The sequence below is a fragment of the Leptinotarsa decemlineata genome, unplaced genomic scaffold (genome assembly GCF_025532065.1).
Source record: "Leptinotarsa decemlineata unplaced genomic scaffold, Ldec_3_MD MMD2_tig00004307_RagTag_RagTag, whole genome shotgun sequence".
Classification (NCBI taxonomy): Eukaryota; Metazoa; Arthropoda; class Insecta; order Coleoptera; family Chrysomelidae; genus Leptinotarsa; species Leptinotarsa decemlineata.
In genome coordinates this window covers 15,490,508-15,508,534 of record NW_027412606.1, presented here as the reverse complement: position 1 = coordinate 15,508,534, position 18,027 = coordinate 15,490,508, and the positions used below count along the sequence as shown (strand labels likewise).

General features: G+C 33.5%; 2 protein-coding genes across 3 annotated transcripts in view; both read right to left on the bottom strand.

Moving 5' to 3' along the window:
* Positions 1 to 18,027, bottom strand: part of pip (heparan sulfate 2-O-sulfotransferase pipe) — a 530,582-nt gene that overhangs the window by 296,823 nt on the left and 215,732 nt on the right. The window lies entirely within an intron of this gene.
* On the bottom strand, positions 11,766 to 17,919 carry l(1)G0320 (signal sequence receptor subunit 1 l(1)G0320). The gene is made up of 5 exons (XM_023172320.2): positions 17,682 to 17,919; positions 17,285 to 17,476; positions 16,904 to 17,227; positions 16,621 to 16,836; positions 11,766 to 12,045 (listed from the first exon to the last, which is right to left on the bottom strand). Exons 1-5 carry the CDS (start codon positions 17,740 to 17,742, stop codon positions 11,960 to 11,962), a joined length of 879 nt encoding a protein of 292 aa, XP_023028088.2. The 5' UTR covers positions 17,743 to 17,919; the 3' UTR covers positions 11,766 to 11,959.

The window sequence follows — 18,027 nt, the reverse complement described above, 5'->3', positions numbered from 1 at the left end:
CCTGCACGCATCCATGATGCGGTTTCTTAAATCCTCTACATCGCGAACAGGAGTACGATAAACCAAATGCTGTAAATGACCCCAAATAGAGAAATCGAGAGGATTGAGATCCGGGGATCGAGTGGGCCAGTTCTGTGGTCCTCCTCGGCCTATCCACTGATTTGCATAAGTTTCAGTTAAATGCTGACGTGCTAATTGACTAAAATGGGCGGGAGCCCCATCATGCATGAAAAACATATCTCTTCCGACGCCCAAAGGAACTTCCTCCGGCAGTACTGGATGCACTTCTCTTAAAAATTGAACGTTTGCCTCACCATTTAATCGAGGAGATAGAAAATGAGACCCAATTAAATCATCCCCAATAACTCCGAGCCACACGTTAAGAGAAAACTGTTCTTGATGGTTAGTTTCGACAATAGCGTGAGGGTTTTCATCAGCCCATATGTGGTAATTATGAAAATTAATAATCTTGTCCCGAGAAAAACTACATTCTGTGAATTCTATCGCCTTCAGAAAGTCACAATTTCTTCTAATCATTTCCATCATCCAATTGCAAAATTCAAGACGGTTCGGAAAGTCTCGCGGTAACAATGCCTGTACTCGTTGCAGATGGTGAGGGTATAAGAGTCAACATTTAGCTGGAAAGCAATCTTTCTAGTACTGGTAGTAGGTTGTTCTTCAAGCAAATTAAGTACTGCTTCCTCAAGCTGTGGTGTTCGTACTTCTCGATGGCGACCACAATCCTGCGTTTTTTTGTTGAATGAACCATATTCTCGTAATCGTTGATGAAGTCGAGCAAATATTCTATGTGAAGGATGCTGCCGTTGAGGATACATTTCAGCATATCTTCTAGAAGCTCCTGACCCATTCCCCTGCGACAGACCGTAAACGTAATGCATATCAGCCATTTCCTCATTTGTGTATGCCATTTTAATAACAAGTGAATTATTGAAGTAACAAAATAAGAACAGAACAACAACACACAATTAGTATTAATTCAATTTCGAAAATTCACAAACCGACAGCGTCATACCAATTTAATTGTAACTATCGCTAATAGCGACCTAGTAGATAGATTAGTTTCGTATTTTCGCATTTATGACGATGTATCTCTGTAGTTGTTCCTAAAATAATTTTTTGCTGCAAACTGGTTTATTTTGGGCAAAAAACCCAAGAGACATATTTTGTTTAGAATGAAACAGGCTATCGGAAATAAATTTTTAAATGGTAAACAAATAATAAGACAGGAAGTTGTATTGGAAATAAATTTTAGGGGTAGCGTTTTCCACCCCTTACAAGCATGGGGTAAACCAAATAAATGTCTGGCTAAGCGTCTTTTTGGTAGTACAAAACGTCAGGTTAATTTCAATATTGTAACTTTTTTAGTGCTTGTGAAAAAATTTGTTATACAAATTTTATGTACCCCCTTTAAGGGGCTGTATCTTAACAAGGGATACTCCAATAAAATTTCTTTATATGAAAGATCCTATCTTTTTTTCGATGAGGAATCACCTCCTTAAATGTTTTACACTTATTTAGTTACACCCTGTATATTCAATTTTATTTGATAGATATGGATGACCCTTCAGCCACCATCATAAATATTTTCTTATTTTTCACTTCAGAAGAATCTTTGATACTATTAACTTCAGCAGCGGCTCGTCAGAGGAGGCAAGGGAGGCTTAGCCTCCCCATAAAATTTGAGGCACTTCATCGTAATAAATTAAAAGACAATGACAAATATTTATGATTATTTTTTTCTAAAAATGCTTGGGTATCATTACTTTACCATTAATTTTTAATATAAATACATAATATGCACGATAAAACACTACCACTCACTACGTAGTACGTACCACACTGTATCCTGCATCAACAAACCTCAAACGCACCGCCCATGAACGAATAACGAAGAAACCATCAACCCGAAATAATAAATGCCATACGTTGCAAGGGAGCCAAGCCTCCGACCGCTCTAAGAAACAAGCTCCGCGAGAGCTGATGACTGGCAAATTGCCGAAAAGGCAGAGCCATAAGAAGAAGAAGCTCCGCGAGACCGATCCAACTAGCGACATACGTCCCGATTTGTAATTTCAATTGCAGAAATTATAGCGTTAGAGAAGGCTATCCTCCAGTTGGTCTCCATTAGTGTACGACTGCGTTTGTTTTTTATTTAATTATTCGGACGGGATGCCGTGATGGACCGGGACTGAAAAATATTACCAAGTGTTTTCTTTCAATTTCAAGGTGTTTTAAGGTTTTCACTTTTCGGTAATTTTTTTTTCCATTTATTATGGATAAGTTGGGACGAAATTAAAAAATCTGACGATATAGTCGATTGGTTGCTGACACATAATTTTAAGTCTTATGATAATAAATTTTACATTATTAAAACTCTGGGAAGGCCTCAACCAAATTTGATTTCAATTGAAGCGTCAGATAATCGACAAAATCGAGTATTCAATATTAGTTGGTACGATAAATGCGATTGGTTAATCGGCTCCATTAAACCAGAAAAACTTCTTTTGGCCCTGTGTTTTATTTTCCATACAAACTGAATACCAAACGTGGTCTAAAATAGGATACTCGGATTTTAAAAAATTTACCTTGTTCTTGTTCTACACTAAGGAAGTACTTTATTTTTAGTATAGTATATATAATTTATTCTACAGATAATGATAAAAATAAAAAGAAAAGTAAAAATTAATTGGCGCTCTGGTTCGACTTCATTGATTCCAGTGGCGCATTTGCTTTTTCAGTTGCAGGAAAACCCAGAAAAACCTGCAGCACCACATCATCTGAAGATCTTGATCTGCCAATGTCCAAAAGGAGCATATATTTTCGTCTTGTAAATTAAAATTGTTTAGCAAACAAAATATAGCAACAGCTCTAGATACAGCTCAAAAAGAGGCCATAATTTCTTTAAATAATCAGTTTAGGGAAAATCGGTCGAATTTAAAAAGACTTCGATATTACGATTTATTTGGGTTCCCAAGAATTAGCTCTTCGCGCACACGATGAAACCGAAGATTCGATTAATAGCGGCAATTACAAGGAACTTTCGATGTTATGGGGTAACTATGATTTACAATTTGTCACTTTTTTAAACGGTAGCGTTTTTTCGGGCACATCAAAAACCATCCAAAATGAGCTTATCGACACGGTGGCATTTATGTCTTTTATTTTATCCTAAACAGTGACGATTTTAAAACCGACGACCAAAGTCTTAGGGAGGCGACAGGTTTCAAATATATTTTAAATATGATCACAAGTTTTGTTTCTTGTTAGAAATATTTAAATTAATATTTGAACATACCGGTGTTGTTTTTTCTATTCTTCAAAATAAATCAACAGATATTAATAACTCAAAACAATGGTTAAACAATTCAATGGAAATTTTGATGAATTCTAGGAATAACGATACATTTTTCATTAATATTTTCGAATCAATTGATTTAACTCTCGAACCGATGGCGCCGAAAAAAAGAAAAACCAATTTAGACTTACCCGATTTAAGACAAACTTATAAACAGATTTATGATGAAACATTGGACAACTTTTTAATGCAAATGAAAGTTAGATTTGAAGATTTACTTTAATTAAACTACTTTGATTTGTTGTTGTTTGAAAAATTTTCATCCTATACCAAAGATTTTCCCCAAAAACTTTATAACGACTTAATAGCTCAGTATCCATTTTTCGATGTTATTCAACTGAAAAATGAATTAATCGTAATGTACAGCGATCCTTTCAGAATTGCAAGTCTTCAGATTTATAAAATTTTATGTTTAAAAATGATTTGAGAGATTGCACGCCTGAGTTATATAAACTTATATCTATAATTGTGATAATTCCCATAGCATCAGCGTCAGTTGAGAGAAATTTTTCAGCATTGAAAAGAATTAAATCCTTTAGTAGAAATTGGATGACTCAAAATAGATTAAGTAATATATCTCTTCCTTCAATTGAAAAATATTATATAAAAGAAGTGACAGGCAACCCCTGATTTTTTGAGGAAGTAATTGACTATATCAAAGAATTTTAATTTTATATTTTCGTTTGTTTTTATATTTAATTTGTTTTTTTGAGTTTTTGTTCGTCTTTGTTAGGAACGAATGTTATGTTTACTTTTAGTTTCTTTTTTTAGTTTTTTCCTTCCTATCCAAAATTACAAAATACACCTGTTAATTCACCTTTCAAAATGCGGGATATATATATATATATATATATATATATATATATATATATATATATATATATATATATATATCCCGATCGATATCGATCGTTCAGCCCCAGGCTGAACGATCGATTTTCACTTGCTATCGTCCAACCCGTGTTAGGAATCACACGTTAATAGAAACATACATTTCATCTACGGAACAAAGACGGAGAAACAGAATCATTTCTTAGACCTGACCATCACATTTCATCATAATAAATTTGAGTTCAATGTATTGAAAAAACCAAGCAATACAGACAGTACAATACCAAGTGATTCCATCCCGACAGTCATAAATTAGCAGTCTATAATTCAATGTTCCACAAGAGCATTATCTTTTGTCTGTTAACAATCTGGATAGGGAAATTAAAAAAAATATACAGATAGGTCAGAATGAAAGTTTTAACACAGACACAATCCAGAAGCTTGTCAGAAAACAAATACAAATTTATGTATAGATATCGGACAAAGGAGTTATTCATACCTGGGAGTGAAATTTTATAACAACCTACCGGAATATGTCAGAAGTGAAAATAATATAAGAAAATTCAAAAGGAGCCTCATAGCTCATATCAGAAGTAGATCCAGGAGAGAGATTCGTGAGTTGATTGAAATACAATAATGATAATGATAATAATCATAAATATAGCTACACATCGCTGAGTGATTGTCAAGATAATACTGGCAAACCATAATTGAATGATGCTGTCTTGTTTCTACAATTCAAATTTTACCTTTTATTCTTCTTGTTTTTTACACAAATCTCTTAATTTTCATTATTGTTTTTATATACTTATATACAACCTATGTGATAGAATATTGTGTTTAGTGTACTAAATTAATTATTGTAAAAGATGTAAATATGTGTTGTGTTACCACGTACAAGTTGTTGAAGCTCTCAACAACTTCTGTTGGTTCATTGTAATGTTTATTGTTTTTAACGTGTATTACTTCAGTATGTTCATTTACTATCAATAAACAACATTCATTCATTCATATACCCCAGATAAAACAATCAGATGTCAAGAAATTTGTAACTTGAACATATTTTGGTAAAAGAACACAGATAAATTGCGAGATTTTTCAGAAAATGGAAATGGCATTCAAGTTATATGCCAGGTTATCTTATTTCCTTTTACAAGCTCAAGTGAAATAGTTTTTGTCGGACAATATGGCCGAAATTTCTCAAAACAGTATTCTTTGGACTAGTCAGTTCTACTGTGAATAAACCAGGATAAATAAGCCATGAAAAACATACTAAATGATTAAAATCAACTAAAAGCAACAACAGGTATGATGAACATGATAAGTCCTTCAGACTAGGTAAAAACGATTTGACCTTTTTAAACAATTCCTTGGAATGCAAGCTCAAGTTCCCGAATCTAAATGATACGGAAATGCAGGCAAAGGTTGGAAACTCAATTATTTGAAATCTTTGGAAATTCATAAACATAAGCATTGCGGATGTAACCTACTAAATGATCAAATTGACCTGGTCTACTTGATGGTTTTCAGATTAGCATACCAACATTGTCACAGGTAAACCAAATTCAGGTAATAAAGTCATTAAGGGTGGTCTATTACCGAGAGTGGTTATATTGGTATATAAGGGCCTACATTTTTAATTATTTCAGTTCATTGTATTCCTTAGAAAATGTTCTCATAGGATGAAACTATAGAAACGTTAGTAACAAATAAAACGGCTATAAAAACATAGGAAGTTCAATTCTCATTTTTCATGATGATCTCCTACCACATAGTAACGGCTACATTCATCATTCTATTGAAATTTAGGGTATATCAGTGAGAAAAAAATTATATTCATATATTTCAAATGCGGAAAATTGCATTATTCAAAAGATATATTGATATTAAGAGAAATTTGCTTTCTCAAAATATGTAGGTATATGTTTAACCCACTTTAAATTTTCATTTAACATATATTCCTGAAAATTTTATAATACAAAAAACTTCATTATAATTATTCAATTCAATTTGATCTTTTGACTGAATAATATTGTATTTTTTTGAAATGAACATGAATGGAAATTTCTCAAAATTTTAAAATAGTTTGCGACATATAAGCCAAGACAAAATTTTAATCAATATAATTCATTCAATATATCAATGTTGATTTCTATTACTGCCCTGTATATTAGAAATGTATCATTAGCAAACATTTTCATTTTTCCATGTTTTACCTTGTTCGTCCTGTGTATTTTTTCTGTTTCTTTTCCCTGCAAGACTTGTGTGCTAAATTCATCCTTTCTTCAATCTCAACTTCGGCTCTCAGATAATCTAACGAAGGATTCAAGTAAATAAAAGATTCCTTATTATCATTGCCTGATTTATTTTTAGAGACTGAAGTACGATGACGTTCACAGATCACGAAAATATTTTTGGCAAAACTGATTCTGCTAGAGGATACATCTCCCCGTACTTGTCATTGGTGATACCCAAAGATTCAAGAGCTTTAAATTACATTTTAAGATAAAGACACCTGCTTTCTGCACCATTGACTGTTGTTTAAAAACAAGATTCAGAAGTTCCCTCACTTGCTTCAATTAAGAATTCATCCCTATCAAGCCTATATAGTTTCAATTGATTCATGACTTTTTCATAGCTGACACTCCCTCGTGACAGATAATCGGTCGATTTTATCTTCTAGTTGATTCAAACATGACAGCGTCGTCTTTTTTTGATAGTTTTTTTTTTTAAATAAGATGTCCAGACGTTGACATACATTTTAAAAAATTTCTCAACTTGATACTTTCTTTTTGTAACTGGTTGACTTTCTGCATTATTGGCCCTGTCAAGAAATATCTGAAAAAGTCGAACAAGCTGAAGGTGAAAGCAAAATGGCGAAGGTCACCAACACTTGAAAGGCGAGGGGGGCTCTCAAACAAGCGTCTGGAAAACAAATAGTAATTGAAACTCAGGAGCGTGTGTCGGCATGCGGTGCACAAAGCCTCAGGATTTATATTTCTACACTACAGGTTCAAGCTCATCAGGATAATAAAGAAAATACTTTCAACATAGGCACAGAGCCTTTGGAGCGATTTTCGACCTAGCATAATACGGAAATATTTGGAGTTCCGTAGAACTTGCTCGTGAAAACAGCTACAGAACAAACGGAACCCGTAATTGGAGAAGTCCTTGGGCTTGAGCGTGTGCAGTTAGGTTCAACAACTATTGAATGTCCTCTCAGTAGCCGAAATCATGTATGGAGTACATCCTCGGTCTCGCCATCTTTAAACGGAACGGATTTATTTTGAGGATCGACATCAAAGAAATTTTCTTGGATTTATGTGGGGCTAATAAAAGTTAAAAAATCAGAATCGTGATAGACGAAGACATCCAGACCTTCAAAACCTCCGAAAAATGTTATAATGGAGAGAGTAGAAAGGAAACCTGGAGATTTCAGCACAGGGATAGTGGAAGTAAAGAAACATCGAAAAGACTTAATGTTAATTGCCCGAGCCCTCGTGAACGTTGACAATCGAATATCAATTAAGAGTTACGAACATAACGAAGCACAATGTTTAACTAACAATACGACTCCTTGGGATTCTGCAAACCTATGGCTTTAGTCACTAACTGCAAAAAAGTCAAAGAATAGAATGTGTAAACCAAAATAGTTGAAACGATGCTTGGAAAATCCGAACAACTCAAAACTTTGGACGAAAAAAGTAAAAAGCGAATAAACCTGGTACAACATCGAATAAACACAGGTAATTGTCGAGGCTCCAAGAAGACTTCCGTTTGCCAAGCAAAAAGAAATAAGGGGCATGATCAACAACATGCTCGATAAAGATGTCGTCGAAGGGTCGGCAAGTCCATGCAGTCATCTCCAGTGATGGAGATGACTGCGGGATCAACCCGCTTCTACGTAGACTATAGGCTATAAGGATATTTATCCATTTCCCACGACTGACGACACCCTCACTACACTTGCTGAATCAAAGTGATTCTCTTTGTTAGACCTGAAAAGTGGTTACTGCTAATAAGTCAAAGTTTCTCCTGAAGACAAAGAGAAAACAGCATTTTCAGTTCAAAGCAGTGGCTGCTGGTGTGTCATATCAGTGGTGGTGCACTTTTTGGAAGTTCACTGAGTATTTATACAGAGTGTGTATTATAACAATCGTTATAGCTATAATGAAAGATAGATACTAAAAATAAAATTAAGAGTTGAGGTTCTTTATAATAAGATAGTTATAGGTACTTTAATAACTTTTAATTTTTTATATATTAAATCGTATCACCGATTTTCTCCGATGCGAAGTGTTCGATCACTTTCATATTGAAGTCTAGTATTGATTGAATGAGTTTCTTTTCAATTGTAAGGACATAACGTACATTTAACCGATCTTGAGACATGATGTTTCTGAAAAAAAAAATTGATCCTCCTCAGTGTCGAAAAACATCAATCCTCCTCAGTGTCGAAAAACATCGTTCGCTTTTGACTGAAGTCCTAGGTACCATACAGCGAATACGAAGTAGTGCTACAGATTCTGAATTTGTATTTTGTGGAGATTTCATTCTTCAATTTGTATTGGCCCAAAGTAGGGTAAGTAGACTATTTAATCCGTTTTTGAGGTGGTTCTTCATTTTTATTTATGGAATCACGTGCATTCTGTATACTGACCTCAAGTTCGTTAATACTTTTTTTTTATGTAAACTACATCATATTCCGTTTTTGCAACTGTTTAAATAAAATTTCACTGTGATAGAATCGACTGAAAAAAATCAAATCAATATAAAAAAGTGATGTTTAGATATTTTAGAAGCATATCGGCCTGATTTAAAAAGCTAGCGTCATTTTCAGTTTCATCAATGGTGGTCATGCAGTATTTTAAGGCTTCCTTATAGCTATATTTACAAAGTTGACCGTGCGCGAATTGAAGTTCCTTATAGTTTGTGAGGCAGCTGGAATATTCCTTGACACAATTGTTTTCAAAACCTCTGTACGTTTAAACAAACGATCGCGAAAAAAACTTTGGAAAAGCTTGTAGATTGGCAAACAATTGCTGTACGGTTTTGTTTTGGCTTACACTCATTCATCGGCGTAATATATTTCTACTAACGTTCATGAACCAGTCAGTCTTCTTCATATCTCAAAATATCTACCATCTGCATAATTGTGAATACATCGGTTGATTCATCAGTTCGGACTGCTACGTTATCACATTTTTCATGATCTCCAACAATTCTTTGTTAGATACAAACAAAATGGAGTCCAAAATATCGTTTTGAATACTTTTTGACGCACCTTTGAACACTGTAGACGATGCGAGATGCTCCTTTATCGCTATATTCAACTCGGACACAAAATCGATTAGCCCGCAGAATATACCTAATATACCTACCAGCAATAACAAACTTGCTTGTTTCAATAATGATTCAATAATGATTCAAGATTTCAACGAACATGGATAGTCGCGAAGATAGTCAAGAATGCGGCGTCCTCTTGTTCTCCCATATTTATAGGATCAGGAACTGCTGATGTAGATGTGCGTTTCTTCGAATGTTCTAGAAAAACCTTGCAAATGTGCTGAATATGTAGAGTATTTCCTGGGTAACTGCGTAGTGGCTGATGCAATATTTTATTATTGTGAATTGATTTTTCTAATATAACACACAAACAACCGTGATTTGATACACTGATAATGAGCCGGTCGGCACGCGCGAACTTCGTCAATTTTTGTCCGTTCCCGGGAACCTTCGGGTCAATCGCCATACATTTTCTATTAAACTATGTCTGTCTTACGACCCAGGCGTGTTAGCTCCTATCGCGTAGAAGTTCTATGAGCATACTGCGTACTGCTTGCGCCTTAGTCTAGAGCACGAGAAATTTTTGTTATAGCGAAAATAAGTCTTATTTGTTCTAACAAAGAGCATAAAATTGTTCCGATATAATTTCGTTAATATTGATTTGATAGATGTTGATTATTATAAAAATATATTATAATGATGAATATCTAGGTAAAGTAAGCATTTTTTGTATTTATTTGCACTTATTAAAATCTGTTAGTTCAGCGTACGACTGTACTTGAGGTACATCCACCCCTGGTTCAAAGTCCTTCCACTCACAGTGTGCTCGACCATTTTAACAAATTGATGGGACTGGTTCTAAGAGGTCTTGTCTGGAAAACCTGACTTGTCTATTTGGATGACAGGGAAAACGTTTGAAATTTTTTTAGAGGTGTTTACTTAGGATTTCCAATTCCTGCTAAAGTTGAACCCCAAAAAGTGTACGATATTCCAGAAACAACTAAATTTTATTGGCAGGTAATATCGGAGAATGGAATAGAGATCAACCCCTTGAAGATGGAGGTTGTGAAGAAATGGCCTAGACTAAGGAATTAACGCTTTGGTCCGTCTGTAGCTTCTTTGGATTATGTGCATACTTCAAAAAATTGTGAGACATCGGACGAATCGCCAAACCCTTCATTGTTTATCAGAAAACAACACTCAGTTCGATTGGAGCCCTGAAAGGCTAACAACAGCACCCATTCTGGCCTATCCAAGAGAAACAGAACTTCATTATTGACTATCTCTCATCCCAGTAAATATAATGAGTTGTCACACTATAATTCATTAAAATTTATCTTTTCTTAGATTCATATCAAATTCGAAAATAATTGACTGACCTATGCTATGTTGATAAGTTTGCTACTTTGAAGGGATTATAAATCACCATCTGTCATCCATATTTGTTTGATTTGGTCTTTCTTTTCAATTTTTATGTTTATGGCACCCCACTGTTTTTCTTACATTAGTACAATTTTTTTGCTATTCCGATTCAAAGTAAACATATTTTCGTTTTTTCATCTCGTTGGTAATTTTACTTTTTAGAACTTAAAATTCCTTAACTGCTATCAGTACAATGAAATAACAGATCGACCCAGGAAAATGGTGGCATCCAACCCTATAAATTGAGGAACAAAGTTCAATTGAGTCAGTCTAGAAGATGGTAAATGAGACTTTGTGAATATAGTTCTTGTGAGGATCTAAAACACAGAATATGGAACAAAACCCGGAAAACAGCTTATTTAGGATATTTGAAAGTTATTCTATATTTCGATAACATTCATCATCGGGGAGAAGCTACAAAAATTATATATGGAAAATTAGTCATAAAGCAAAAATATATTTGTAACTTATTGTTACGTGACGCTAGAAGGGTTCAAAATGATCATAGGGAGAGAGTTACCTGTTTGAAAAAAAAATCTGTTTGAAATATGTTTTTCCATTAATCAGCTGTCGCCCCCATACGAACGACAACTCTCAGAAATTGAGAAACTTGTGCGAGCTAAGGACTAACGAGGTCTTACCTTTTAACGTGTGATTCCTAAAACCTATTTCAATTCATCTATTTCCTGCAAATTACTAAGAATATAACAATTCATTTTTCTGTCAATACTCTCATAGAAAATAATGAAAAACAATTTTACAAAAATTGTCAACTTTTAATTCGTTATTTAACTGAAATTCAATTATGCTATTACACAGCAGGAAATAACTAAATAAATTCACAACTCACTTAAAAAATTTATAAATATATTACATCATCAACAATAAATTATCTTGGTGAATCAAGAAAATCAACTCTATTCCCTATCGACTGATAAATATCAATGGATTTATATCTATGTCACATTTGATGTACGATTTATGAATGAAATGTATCAATTTTATGAAGTGAAATCTTTTGAGAGAATCAGTCAATTCATATCACTATTCTGAACCTGTAGAACGTTTTACTTTTCGTTGTTTAGGACTCTGGTGTTTCACCTTAGGGGACTTCTGAAGCTTTTCTTTATCTGAAATGAATAAAGTCAATTATTTATACATATATACCAATGCTTGAATAAAATGATAATAATATATATTTCCCATAAAATCTCAACATCATTTTTCATTCATTATGGTTTTTCTTTCTTTTTAGAGTAGTAATTTTTATTTTGTAGATGTGTATAAGTATGTATTATTTTCACTACACTGTAGTCCTTTCAATATATACAATAATGAAATGATTTTCTAAATCTTATCTTTTTCTGTCACTTGGGTGTTTTCTTTTCAAGATAAAACTTTTTGGTCAAAACCAATTATCCGGACTTGAGAAGTGTTGAGTCATATGTTTGACAAAGGCTGCCTGGAACTCTATATAAAATATAATATAAATGAAGCCTTCTCAATCATCATTTCAATTTTTATTAAAATCAATTAAACAAAGAAAAGTAACCAAAAATCATTTTTCAATTTGCCAGATTTGAAGAGATGAAAAAGAAGTTTTCCTAACTACTCTATTTCTTAAATTGTCCCTCGGTATGAAGGTTAAAACAGAGTTATAATACCGTCTTAGACGATGCAAAACAGAACACTATAAAAATAGTTAAATTGGATAGTAAATCTAAAATGATGTGGCAATTCATCAATAGGAACATATTCTATCCAGTATTGAAAAGTAAATGTTGAATAATCCAGTTGAATTAGCAACACACTTGAATGAACATTTCACTGATTCTATCTATCAATTTCTGTCAAAACAAAAAGATGGGCAAGAAAAGTGGTTAGGAAAAAGCAAATAACTTTTACCAGCAGAAGATGCATTATTTGTAATGAAAAATATGGAGAATAAATGAAACACGGTTACTGACAAAGTATTCATACACATTATATAACGGGAATTACTTTTTACTAGGAAGTGCATATTGAAAAGTAAGATTTAGTCTCCTGAAGACTTTTGGTTTAACCTCTATAAACTGATAAGCTCAAGATTGTGTTTGAATTTTGTTCATTACACTGAAAATAAATTGGAATGTAGAACTGTAATGTCTAACATACAATGAATCCAATACAAACATTGTTCCCATATACCACTACTGTTTATTATATCACATCACTTTCGATAACCACAAGAATCAATTACAACTAGACCCAGACTGGCTCCTTCTGGGGTCCTCTGCTAGGTTTTGAACAGGAGCCCCCTACACCCCAGAGGGTCCGGCTCTAAATCTCTTGAAAAGTATGTGCCTGGAAAACATGTTTTGTTCTATTTTGGGACTTGTGAAACAGTTTTGAGGATTTGCCTAACTGCTTATTAAAACGAAATTTTATGATATTTTTACCATGCTTAAATTAGACAGAAACTGGAACAAATAGTATTTTTTCATTCGTTTGCTACATCAAGTTGTTTCGACAATATTTCCATCATAACAAATAAAAATATCATTACCTTATTTAAAATTATATCAAGTGACATTAATTTTAATTATCTATTACATGAATTCTCATTCTGAGTACCTGTTCTTTCAACTAGGAACAAAGATATTTTTGCTGTCCCTAATCACCATACTAACTATGGATACCTCTCACCTATATCAAGGTTTATGCGAGAAGCCAACCATTTTAATTGTGACATTAAAGGAATTCCATTGAACACTTTCAAAAAACAGTGTAGCAACATAATATAATAGATAACCAGCTAGTATGATGATTTTGAGTTAACATCATTTAAATTTTATATATTTACAGTGATACATTTATACATACATTAAGGTTAAGTTATTTTAAAGGAAAAACTATTTGTATTATTAATTTTACCTCATGGGGATTACCCGTATATATAAATAAATCATAGAGCCATCCAATAAATTTGGAAAAATAGCTCCTATGCTGTCATTTTGAATAGAAATAGTCATTTGTGTTATATCGTTTTCATTTGTTTCATCATTAGAAGTATTAGTTCAAATTACCTATACCTTTTTTCTGAATTTCAAACAACTGAATGGCGCTGTGTACAATAATTTCATTATTTCCAGTTATAAGGGTTCTTGAGAAAACGTTAATCATAAAAATCTAAGATACTGTACAGTGTCTCACTTCTCATGGAAACACTCCCATATCTTCCGTAATAATCGAGGTAGAATGATGAAACTCTTAGGACTGATGGAAATGCACCTTACACCTGAATGGGGTTGGCCAAAGTGATATACACTGCCTGCCACTCGCGATGGAACACCCATTTTACGGTAAAACATACTAGGGGGCAAAATAGGTTCATAATTCTTTCAGATTCGTGATCAGAACTACCAACTTATTACAAATACACTTTTTCCCTTAAAAAATTTCAGCCCTGAAAAGTCCCTCACTGATATCATGTCTCCATCCCACTTATAAAATTAACATTTCCTCTCTTATTGACTTTGCGAAAAGGAATAACTTTCCTGACACCAAAATAAATGAATATTGTTTAAAAAACTAGAAAATACGCTTTTAAAGAACATTGAACTAACAATTTGGAAATATTTTTATTAAATAAGTATTATTGTAAAAGAAGCGACGGGCGCTTGATATACAAAAATAATGGCACAAAGCGCCCACGCTTTTTTCACAATAATACTAGTATTTTTTGTTCGTTATTGTTTTAAATTTATTTAAAAGAAATTATTTTTAACTTTTTAGTTTGATGTTCTTTAAAAACGTGTTTTTTAGTTTATTAAACTATACTTACTTTTCTTTTTTTAGGTTCGTATGCTATAAAAGCGTGTTTTTTAGTCTTTTTAAACTATATTAATTTTATCTAAACTTTGGGATCAATCAGCCGTAAATTGTTTACAAAAATGACCATTGATATTTTCCAATACCGAAAAGGGAGCCTGAAAATCAGCTACCAAGTCCAAGGAAGGCAACAGGCGCGCGTGTTAATAACAAAAAATACTTTTTTCAAATGAAGAAATACATGTAAAGTGAGTTCGAATTATATCAAGGATGTTACATACAGCGCCATCTGCCGCGAATAGATCAAGCAATAATGTCGATATATCAAGATTACACACACCGTCATCTGCCGCGAATAGATCAAGTAATAATGTCGATATATCAAGGAGGTTACGTACAGCGCCATCTGCCCGCGAATAGAGGAAGCAATAATGTCGATAAATCTTTCAAATACAGATCCAGAGTATTCAAACGGTAAAGAAGAGTTACAAACAAACATACATATAGGTAAAGCTAATAAAAGCATGTTAATAATCAATTAAAATTAAAAAAATACTTTTTTCAAATGAAGAAAATATATGTAAAGTGAGTTCGAATTATATGAAGGAGGTTACGTACAGCGCCTTCTGCCTGCGAATAGATCAAGCAATAATGTCGATAATTCTGTTAAATACGGATCCCGATATGAAATGAAATGGAGAGTTACAAACAAACATACATACAGGTGAAGCTAATATAAAGGGTGAAAAATAAATTATTTATGTAGAAACAAAAGTCAAGTTTCTCTTACAATTGATTTTTCATGTAAAAATTCTGATTTTCTGGGACGGGTTCGTGTTTTGATGTCAAAACAAAAAAAAAACCTACTTCAATAATTACGGAAGATACGGGGGTGTTTCCATGAGAAGTGAGACAAATTAGGATTTTTCAGGACTGAAATTTTTTGAGGGAAAAAGTGTATTCATAGTAAGTTGGTAGTCCTGATCACGAATCTGAAGGAATTTTTAGCCTATTTTGCCCCCTAGTATGTTTTACCGTAAAAAAGGGTTGTTCCATTGCGAGTAGCGGGCAGTGTATATCACTTTGCCCAACCCCATTTAGTTGGTATGTGCATTTGAAACATTATATCAGTCTTGAGAGTTTCATCATTCTGCCTCAATTATTAGGGAAGATACCGGGGTGTTTCCACGAGAAGTGAGACGCACTGTATATATGCCAGTCTATTCTGAACAGAGAGCCATGGTGAGGGAGTTTCTTTATTCAATATTTTCCACCCGCTACTAAAAACCTGTCATTATCCATTAAAATAAATATGAAATGATCTGTAGAAACTATACCTGCCAAAAAATACTTGAATGTGACTTTTCATATGAAGGCCAAAATAGGACTCTATGAAATTTTTTTAATAAGAGATAGATATAAAAATATATCTCTTTGAAGCAGAAAAAGTTGAAAAAGTACTGTCTTTGATAAGTTCATTGATTCATATGTATCGTTGATCTTAGCGCAATCTCTAGTAAGTGAGAGGCACAATTTCTCTTTCAGGAAAGGAAGAGCTAACTACACCTGAAGGTTATTTTTTCAATTTTTGATATCATGTACTTATTTACTGATATTTATTTTTCATTTATTTACTACTGCCAATTTATTTATAATTCAACAAAAAATATTCCACATGTGAAAATAAAATCATTTTCTTTCTTCACAAAATTTAACATGTAGAGACAATATTTTTTGAAAACATTGAGATATAAGTAGGTTTCACTATGCAATTGATTGCTATTCACAGCACAGCACCAACTCATATTAATTTGTGGCCTTGCTCAGTCAACAAATGGTCAACTGTTTAGACAGAAAGACAGCTGAATGCATTCCATTTAATTATATTTACTCACTCAAATTTGCAAGAGTTTGTTTTGGCAACCAGTCATAATCAACGTTATTTGGGTTATTGGTTCCAGTTTCCACAGGTGCTGCCTTTCTACTGCTTCCACCACTTCCACCTGTGCGTTTCTTCCCAACAGAGAGCAATGTTTGCTGTCCAATGACCAATAGTAGTACAACTCCGGCAGCTAAGAAAACATATAAGAAGAATGTTTCTCCATCTAAACCTGAGAATAAAAAATATTGAATTAATAGAATACAAAAAACTTCTATCGCAAGAAAAAAAAATCCAACCTTCCTCAAGCTCCACGATTTGGACAGTCTCATTGTATACTGCTTCTTGAAAAGCATTTCCAGCAGCATCTCGGTATGCTAAGTTAATATTCAAACCAAATGGCCTGCCAGCAAAAGCTTCAGAAGGCAAAAAACTATAATGCAATGTAGCTTCCTGCTCAGGGGGGACAATTTTGTTGTAGCCAATAGCAGAGAAGTTCTGAATGAAGAAATTGAAGTCCATAGGGTATCTAAATGATGCTTCCATTGATTCAACAATGAAATCTTGATCTCCTTTATTACGGAATCCAACCAAGAATTCTACTGGTAAGCCAGCAGGAATTTCTAAAAAAAATGTATATGTATAGAGAACTGATGTATATTGGCCTAAATTTATCTTACCAAACTGTGATGCTCCAGTAGGTATGGGTCGAACAAATAACAATGTGGTGTCTACATCTGGTGAAGAAAGCGTTTTACCATCATCTTCATCCTCCTCTTCTACACCTCCAACTTCTTCTACCTCGGCTTCTCCTTCAACATCAATCTCATCTTCTAAAGGATCTTCTTCAGCATAGGAGAATACCCTTTTACCTGTTTAAGAAAACAGGATTGAACAATTTTTTTCCATATGTTGAATGAAATGATTAAAAATATTCAAGCTAAATAGGAAAATAAATAAGACTAGGTGGAATAAGTTCATTAAATGATGAAATATGATTCATGTGCAGCTTGATTACCGCCACGTATTTTGAAAAAAAGAGTATCTTGAAAGACCTTGTTAAGAGTTTTTTCTTACCATTATCGAAAGTCAAAATTACAACTGGTAAAACTAATAATGCAAACAAAAAGAATTTCATTTTAATTGATCTCAGGAGACGAACTATTTTTTAAAGAATAAATAACCTAACGATTTCACTTGATCTCTCACACACGACACTCCATCAACGTAACATCAACCAAAATCTGACTTCTCCCATTAACTTTCTAGTTGCCCGCTACCGCTATGTGGTCCTACGTGGAACTTCTCAGAGAAAATTCGATTCGTCGAATTCGTACACATGTCACCCCCTCCATAAAATATTGAATAAACTGTCATTGTAGTCATGCCATAGAACATCTGTCACGTCACGGAATACTGTTAC